General features: G+C 41.7%; 1 protein-coding gene across 1 annotated transcript; it reads left to right on the top strand.

Moving 5' to 3' along the window:
* The first annotated feature begins 1931 nt into the window (after positions 1-1931).
* LOC135072868 (retinoblastoma-binding protein 5 homolog) lies at positions 1932-8819 on the top strand. Its single transcript, XM_063966906.1, has 11 exons — positions 1932-2085; positions 2164-2189; positions 2269-2463; positions 2575-2781; positions 3907-4088; positions 4224-4343; positions 4860-5053; positions 6285-6460; positions 6899-7012; positions 7959-8073; positions 8729-8819. The coding sequence occupies exons 1-11, from the start codon at positions 2067-2069 to the stop codon at positions 8803-8805; spliced, it is 1425 nt and encodes a 474-aa protein (XP_063822976.1). The 5' UTR covers positions 1932-2066; the 3' UTR covers positions 8806-8819.
* Positions 8820-9383: the final 564 nt, after the last annotated feature.

Below are 9383 nucleotides of genomic sequence, written 5' to 3'. Positions count from 1 at the left end.
TAAACAAAAACTTTTGAATTTAATAATTTTACTTTATTTATGAACACACATAATATTATACACCAAAAGCGTCTTTTCGCAAAGTTTTCAACAACACTAAAAAAGCATTTGCACATTGAGAAAACTCAGATCACTTGTGAACTTAACAGAAAGTTTCTTCGCGATTCACGAAGGAACGAACAAAACTCCGATGAACCAGAACAGCAGCAGGTACGAAGGAATGAACTTGAATTTGACTCGACGACTCTTCAATACTTTAATAGGGCCACAGAAAACTTAAATGATGGCTAAGAAAACAAGAATGCATTTAACATAACAAAAACAACACCGGCCATTTTGGAGGAAAAACAATGTTGCCATATGTTAAATAGTAATTTCTACTACTCTATTATGTAAATTATAACAAAAATGTCAATGTTCAGTTTTAAATTAAAACAAATTAATTTCATTTAAAAAAAGTTTTCACATTGTAATTAACAATATTCTCAAATATATTTTAATTAAGAAAAAAATAAAAATATGAAGGAAACAGGAGCAGCGACATCTAGAGCGTTTTAGGGTAGTTAAAAAGTATTTGAATTTATTCACCGATGTCGCTGTTTGGAAGCAAGTTTCACTTCGATGACCGTTGTATGGAAGTTTCCATACCCTGCAATAAACAATAATCACTGACTGTCAGTGTCAATGTGTCAACCGAACCGAACTGTCAACTTATTTTTTTTTTTAATTCAATTATTACAGCTTGGGACTTTGGATAATATGGATTATCTTTTCAGTGTATTTTATAATCATTAATCACATTTATCAACTCGTAAAGAAATCTTAATCGACAACTCGAGTCGTTCTGTATTCTATGCATAGATTCTGTATGAAACTCTCACAACGCACACTTATTGGATTCGTACAAGCCATGAAGCTACAGATAAAAATGGAGGCCATACTCCGAATACCTACTTGAAGCACAAACTAAGTATCACTATCTCGCTCTCTGTGGGCAGACTCGCTCTTTCTAAATAAACAAAAAATATAAAATTGCTCAAATTCAATGAAACCAATGTAAAATCTTTATTTCTTGACATAGGTATCATTAAAAATGATAAGTGTAATTACCGGTAAAACGTTTTAGGAAGAAATTACTGTAAAAAATGTGAAAAATGTTTACAATGATCCAATGTCGGAAATGACGAAATAAACACTTACGCGTGGAATCTTATGTCACTTCCAGGACACCACGTACTACCGCAACCACGCACTACAAAATTTTGCACCAATTCTTGTGATAAAACAATGATTATTTCCTGTAAACAATCTCAAACGAAATTAACTGCTTAATAAACAAAATAGTAAACAACCGCCATGATGGGCTGAATTGGGCCGATGTTGCCACATGGTACCGATTACCCAGGAATTGGGATTGTAATTCCCTGATTCGCCAACACATTAAGCCTAAATGGCCGACAATTTTGTGATTTTTTATTTAACTAGGTAATCTTAGTTTCAAATATTAATTATTTATTTGTTTAACTTCTGATTTGGTTAGTGAATTGGCTATTTCGAAGAATTTACAAGGAGATTTAAATCAGAAGATAGCAATACTACAGTTCACACTAAAAAGAGAGGTAGGGCCGCAGAGAGCGAGATAGATATAAGTAGGTATTTGACTCAAGTTTTTGTTCCAACTCTGCCCTCCATTTTTATCTTTAGCTTCATGGTACAAGCTCACAAACCGCGCTGCACTGCATCGCGTGGTCAAACTACTTGTAGCTTTCGGTAAGTCGTTCGCGTGGTATAGATAGAGATGGGTTTCCACCCGGGTAAAAACCCACATGAGGGTAAAAAAAACCCAATAGCGCAATGTGGCATAGTGTACTTGCGCCCTCATCTGTCATGTCTGTGGTCATGTCCACAGAGTACGTAATAATAATGTTATGTTATGTCATTAGTGTCATTCCACGAAAAATCTCGCGTCTGGCTGTATTTTTATTTACAAGCGTTTCAATGATAGATTTTCTTTTTGCGGTGGTAATATCTCTAGATTAAAGTATATGGTACAGATATAAATAAAAATGAACCTAGAATTATTAGGTAAGAGCGTTTTACACGAGTGAAATAGTACCAAACATAGATTGCCAGAGTTTTACGATTGTTACTCTCTTTTTTCAGAATCGTTTGGTCAAAACTACCCTGAGGTGAGTGCAAATAGGAATGCAGTCTCAAATGCTTTATTTAACGTAGTCTACAAATCACTCATCACGCAAACGCTTTCAGGAGTTTGATGGCTCGCTGGACTCGATTTCTTTGGCAGCGACGTGTGCCTTCAACCGGCGTGGTACACTGCTGGCCGTAGGTTGCAATGACGGCAGAATATTCATTTGGGACTTCCTGACCCGGGGCATAGCCAAGTCAATATCAGCTCACGTCTACCCTGTTTGTAGTCTTAGTTGGTCTAGGAATTGCAAAAAGGTAAGTTATCTTGGGGTTCAGCCAGAGTGCTGTTATAGGCCTCTTTGTATGGCTTGCTCTTTACAAATTATGAAATATATTTGACATTGAATTATTAATTTACAATTACAGCTGCTGTCTGCATCAACAGACCACAATGTCTGCATATGGGACATCTTATCAGGGGAGTGTGAGCAGAGGTACAGGTTTCCGACAGCCATTCTTCGCGTTCAGTTTGACCCGAGGAACGACAAGCGCTTCCTTGTGTGCCCCATGAGACATGCGGCTTTATTGGTTGACACAGAAGGAGAACATAAAATACTGCCCATTGATGAAGATGTAAGTTCTTACCAATCATGACTGATTTCTGACAAAACCAAATATGGTTAGGGTGTAGCAAAGGGGGTCCGAGACATAGCCGAATTTTCGAGCGTAATTTGTATGGCGCCGACACTTAGAAAAATTTCGACGGCTTTAGTATGGAGTTTAGACTTAGCCGAATTTTTGATCGTGTTTTGTATGGAGCTGGGACTTGTAATATTTTTTGCTTTCACTTAGTGTAGCAAGTGGGGTCTGAAAACATAGCCGAATTTTCAAAGGCATTTTGTATGGAGCCGAGACTTGTAAAATTTTCGCAAATTTATGTCCGACTCACACTTGACCGTTTTTTGAGGTCGGAATATTATGGGCCTAGGTGCCGGACAGGGCTCTTACGGGGGTTCAAAATTCCATTATTTTTTCGATCCGACGCACCGTTACTGAGATATTTGCAGTTTTCTAGTCTATTAATCTATGTATGAAAGACAATTATCCAATTGCGTTTACCCCGACTCGCCGTGGTCCTTTGGCCGTGGTACTTGTCTGCCCGATACTAGAGTGTAATTCCAAAGCCGGAGGCGCGGAGGGTGAGCGATTACGCCTTGTTACGTAAGGGCGAAGAGGCTGCTCATCCCGCAGCGCCGGAGACGAGGAAATCCGAATTAAGCCATCGCATTACGACGCGCGGCGTAAACAATTTGCGAAAATTTTTACAAGTCTCGGCTCCATACAAAATGCCTTCGAAAATTCGGCTGTTCTCAGACCCCCCTTGCTACACTAAGTGAAAAGCGAAAAATATTACAAGTCCCAGCTCCATACAAATTACGCTCGAAAATTCGGCTGTCTAAACTCCATACTAAAGTCGTCAAAATTTTTCTAAGTGTCAGAAAATCTAATTTTTTTTCAAAATTTTTTAAAAATCAGTATCTTTTTTTGATCACTATGTTTTTTGATATTTTCGAAAAAAAAATAATTAAGTGTTATTTTAATGGACCCCCTTTGGTACTCCCGGACCCAAATCATTGCTGAGTTGTTGCTGATATTTATCTCTATTCTCATTTTTTTTCATACATCTTAAGTGAATCGGGAATTTTCTTGCCTTTCAAAATCAAACTTATGTGACATATTTTGTTTAACTTTTCGCAGGGTGACATAAATGTAATAGCATCATTTGATCGCCGAGGAGACCATGTTTATACGGGAAATGCAAAAGGAAAGATTTTAATATTAGACACACAGACATTAGCAGTGAAAGCCAGCTTCAAAATAACTGTAGGAACATCAAGCACAACCAGTATTAAAAGCATAGAGTTTGCTCGAAGAGGAAAGTAAGTGAAAGATTTTATAACTACCCTTTATTCTTCTAAGTACTTCATCAGAAAAAAAAGATCCTCAAAAATTTATGAAGTTATTGATATTTAAAATGTGGATTTTTTATTATTTGTAATTCTATTTGCTTCCAGTTGTTTTCTGGTGAACACATCTGATAGAGTTATAAGAGTATATGACACTAAAACTGTGCTCAAATGCGGTTTGAATGGAGAACCTGAACCAATACAGAAGCTGCAGGATCTTGTCAATAAGTAAGTATAACAACTTACTTTTTAAAAGTTGCGATATCGGAATCACGCAATTTAGCGACATGCTCCGAGTGTGGATCGGCAACACTCGGCTTGTGGAGAGGTCGAGCTAAAGAATTTAATCTACTAAGGCCCCTCTCGCCCATGGCGACTTTCTGTAGCGATGCAGTAGCAATTCTGTCGCGCGTTCGCATCGATACAGTCGGCAATGCGGTCGCTGTTGTGCCCTCGCCCACATAAACGCCCATGCGCGTTACAATACGCGCCGTGGGCGAAGTGCTTAAAAGTCAGCAGACATATCAATTCGGAAAGGGATCAAACCCTCATCGCTTTTCGCGAGCTGTCATTGCCTTTCACGCGCTGTCAACCGCGAGGCGAGGCCTTTACATTACGTGCGTTGCAGTATGGAGTTTCATACAAAGAATACTGACCGCCTCGAGTTGACATGGTTACGATCCCTTTCCGTGTTGATCTTTGGCCACATTATTGTTTGTTGAGTATCTGTTTGTCCTTCCCCAGAACGACGTGGAAGAAGTGCTGCTTCTCTGGTGACGGCGAATACATCTGCGCGGGCTCGGCGCGTCAGCACGCGCTGTACGTGTGGGAAAAGTCCATCGGGAACATCGTCAAGATCCTGCACGGGACCAAGGGCGAGCTGCTGCTGGATGTCGTCTGGCACCCCATACGGCCCATCATCGCTAGTATTAGTGCAGGTGCGTACTGTGTGACGTCACATCCTGCAGGGACCGAGGGCGAGCTGCTGCTGGATGTCGTCTGGCACCCCATACGGCCCATCATCGCTAGCATCAGTGCAGGTGCGTACTGTGTGACGTCACGTCCTGCACGGGACTAAGGGCGAGCTGCTGCTGGATGTCGTCTGGCACCCCATACGGCCCATCATCGCTAGCATCAGTGCAGGTGAGGAAATATTGGGTGGCAAAAATGGATGTCCGCTGCTGGACAAAAGCCTCTTCCGAGAATTTTTACAACGACCGGTTCTGCGCTGCCCGCATACAGGCACTGTCCACGACCTTCACCAGATGATCGGTCCACCTAGTGCAGAGATGGCGAACCAATGGCACGCGTGCCATTGATGGCACGCGCCACAATATTTATGGCACGCCACCAATAAAAAAATCACTATAAAATTAAACAGTAATTTATGTGTTTTTAGTTAGTAATAATGGCTAACGTATTTGCCTTCATCAGTTAGTGCCACTGTAGTGTAGAGTAATATCTGTCACTCGCCAATGGCGCCACTTATACGAAACCCCTCATTAGGTGTTACTTTTTGATGGCACGTCTATGACTACAGCAAACATTTTTTTAGAAAAGTGGCACGTTAAAACGTTAAGGTTCGCCATCCCTGACCTAGTGGGAAGCCTGCCCACCCTACGTCTTCCGGCCCGTGATCGCCACGCACTTTTCTGTCCCAAATATAGCTTGCCTTACTACCACTTTGGGTCTAGATTCTCTTCTGTCGTTTCGCTCTTAGCAGCTGTCGTGATAACGATGATAGAGGCGGCCACCAGGCGTTTGCTTCTCCCGCAATGAGGGCTATCGTTTTAGCGCTCACCAGTTGGCGCCACTGTAGAGTAAGGTCCTGTCACTTGCTAGTAGCGAAGACAGTGGCGCCGACTGGTAAGCGCTAAAGTGGTACGAGGACTATCGGATTTGCACTCAAGATGGCGCCACTGTAGAGTAAGGTCCTGTCAATCGCCAGGGGTGCCAACTGTTAAGTATAAAAACGATAGCCCTCATTGCTTACTGTTTGGAGACGTGTGACCTAATCTCTTTTTTGCGATTGTTTTACTGTTGAACTTCAAGGCTCTTGGGTCAAAGTTCAACATTAACCAAATATATAAACTCATTCAAGTTAATACCTGTCATAGGTTATTTAAACCAATTACACCTTGAATCCTGAACTCAAAATTTTACTTGCAGGCGTAGTGTCAATATGGGCTCAGAATCAAGTGGAGAACTGGTCGGCCTTCGCGCCAGACTTCAAGGAGCTGGACGAGAATGTGGAGTACGAGGAACGCGAAAGCGAGTTCGACGTGGAAGACGAGGACCGCTCCGTAGACCAGGCTGGAGAGACGCATGATGATGAGGAGCTGGACGTAAGTTTCATATTGATCATGAGGCAGCTTGTGGCTCATAAACACTAATCAACGGCACGGTAATAGCAACCGTGGCACCCTCAAGATGTTGAAAGCTTCGGCGGTAGCAGTAGACTCATTAGCGGCAGCCATCGACGCGGTAACGGCAGCCCCCAACATTCGAGAGCCATAAGGACTGTAGCCGTGTAGCGATACGTTGTGATCGCAGGTGCCTGTAAAATGGTGTGATGTCTCATCATCAAGCTCATTTAGTCGCCACTGTAGGAGGACGTCCTCCACCGGCCCTCTTTAATTACAGGGAAGATTTCCTGTTGCCCGATGATGTTCGCATATTTCTCCCGTAGTCTGCTCTTACGACTTCCACGGAGTGGAGGTGGACCTATTCTTTTCTGCTGGAACGACACGGCTACGTAACTATAAATTGTTGTACTGTGTCAGGTGGACGTGACGACGTGCGAGCCGGTGGCGGCGTTCTGCAGCTCGGACGAGGAGGGCGAGGACGAGAACGTGCTGTCCTTCCTGCCCATCGCGCCCGAGATCGAGGACCCGGAGGTAACCGCTGCGACGGCGCGTAATCTCACAACTGTTGCCAAGACTTCAATCTCAGCCACAGGACGTCCACTGCTGAACATAGACCTCCCCCAATTATTTCCACATTTATTGTACACTAGCTTTCCGCCCGCGGCTTCGCCCGCGTGAAATTTTGTCTGTCACAGAAAAACTTTATCGCGCGCGTGCGCGTCCCTGTTTCAAAAACCGGGATAAAAACTATCCTATGTCCTTTCCCGGGACTTTATCTCTATGCCAAATTTCATCAAAATCGGTTCAGTGGTTTAGGCATGAAAGAAAGACAGACAGACAAACAGTTACTTTCGCATTTATAATATTAGTATAGATACGCATTGTACAGTACCAATGCGACCCTTGATCCGTTAAACTAAGACGAAGTGCGCAAGACAAAACCAAGCATTTTGCTGGTCTTTTTACATACACCATCACTTGGTTGATAGCGACCTGGGGCCGTAGTGTGTTTTTCTTTTTAATGATTGCGTTAAAAAAATTTAGGTATGAAGATTTTTCACGCAGTCGATATCGAATGCATTTGATGTAAACTCACACTACGCCCTCTGTATCCAGTGTCTTCCGGCTACCTTTATGAGGCCGTCGGTCCATCTTATGGGTGGACGTCCCACCCTTCGTCTTCCGGTACGTGAGCTCCAATCCAAAACCTTGCTGCTTGTACTATGTGCCCATCTGTTGCAGAATAATACATTGTCGTTTATAAACTACCTAAATTGTACGAGAGACAATGTTGCATATGCACTCACTTTTAGACACGAAAGAAGTTAGAAAAATACTCACATGTGCTAAGTGCTAATTCTATTGCGATTCTTATCATTTCTTATTTGCATCGATGTCACGTCGCGCTGAATACTAGCACCTTATCTACTTGCAATAAGGGCTATCTTTCAACAAACATGTAATCTCCCTACTCCAGGACGGCTGGGCGGCGACGCAGGAGTCGGTGACGCCGACAGAGACGCCGGCGGCGCTGGAGCCGGCCGCCAAGCGCAAGTGCAAGACCTACGACATCTCGCTCAAGATCGCGCCCGGTGAGACACACGCTACTTCTAGCGAACTTTCTTTATCATCATCATCATTTCAGCCATAGGACGTCCACTGCTGAACATAGGCCCCAATGACCGGTTGGTAGCGAGTAGCGACCTGCGTCAAGCGCCTTCCTGCTACATTTATGAGGTCGAGTCGAGGTTCGTCGGTCCACCTTGCGGTCGTGGCGTGACGTGGCCACTCCAGAACCTTGCTGCCCAAAAGCCAGTTCTGCGTACTTTGTGCCCTGCCCATTGCCACTTCAGCTTGCTGATTCGTCGGGTAGTTTTCTTTATACATGGTTTTTTTATACTTGACCAAACAAGGATTGATTTTACTGCTCAAATGCCACAACTTTTCGCTAGTGACCGAAGTTCAACTATTGAAAAAAATACCTTTCCACACAAAATTAACATAAGCAATCAGTAATTATTATGAGGACGTTCTTTTTTGAGAATTTTATATTGGTCCTTTAAGAAAAGAAGTTGTATTTGTGTAGTAGAATCAACCATTTTTGTCTTTGATTAACTATAAGAAAACAACCTGTACTAATACGGGCAATATTAGTACAGGTTTTGCCACTTTCTGCTAAAGACGTTTATTCTCCACGATTGATGTTATTGATAAACCAGTTTTGTCTTATGAATATGTCTGTTTCAGAACAACCCCTATCTTTTGGCGGCAAGAATAAACAGACGGCGGGAAGTAAAAAAGTTGCCGGGAGACCTAGAAAATAATAAACATATTTGTAATATTATGCTGCCTTTTGATTTTCTAAATGACGGCAAGGCACAGTGTTTTATTTTGGCTTAGAAGCGGACATCCCTGTTTTATTAATTCAATCGTTAGATATTACTATTATGTATAAAATTGATGAAGGAACTAGTAGTTGTATTTGTTTAGTTTCGAAGAAATATTCGATTTTGTGATTTTATAAAAAAAAAACAGTTTTAGAAGCATATTTTCTAAAAAAATTACATTAAGTCAGAATTTTGTAAATAAATTTACCTATCACTATAACGTCTACCTTTATGCAGAAATAAATGGTTATTGCTGCAGTAATTTAGGAATTATTTAATAATTTATGATTTTCAGAAAACATTTTTTTCTCCGTTACACTAGAAAATTGGCAGCTATATTTACTTTATATTGATGCATGATATAATTTTCTATAATACCTGAAAATATTACTTGCCTATCCCGTGGAAGTTCGAAGATATGTTAATTTCTATGAGTTTAGAAAATTTATATGTAAATAGGGTTGTCATCTGAATATTTTTTAGTTTTTTAAATGCCGTCCGTAACAATACGGTTA

This window comes from Ostrinia nubilalis, chromosome 6, assembly GCF_963855985.1.
Source record: "Ostrinia nubilalis chromosome 6, ilOstNubi1.1, whole genome shotgun sequence".
NCBI classification, from domain to species: domain Eukaryota; kingdom Metazoa; phylum Arthropoda; class Insecta; order Lepidoptera; family Crambidae; genus Ostrinia; species Ostrinia nubilalis.
Note: the sequence above shows the minus strand (reverse complement) of the source record. Positions and strands in the feature narration are given on the sequence as shown.

Bases quoted from the DNA above. Each gene is read 5' to 3' on its own strand.
- LOC135072868 (XM_063966906.1), top strand. The intron at 2,464-2,574 runs GTAAGTTATCTT...TTACAATTACAG, and splicing joins GGTCTAGGAATTGCAAAAAG to CTGCTGTCTGCATCAACAGA. The intron at 2,782-3,906 runs GTAAGTTCTTAC...AACTTTTCGCAG, and splicing joins TACTGCCCATTGATGAAGAT to GGTGACATAAATGTAATAGC.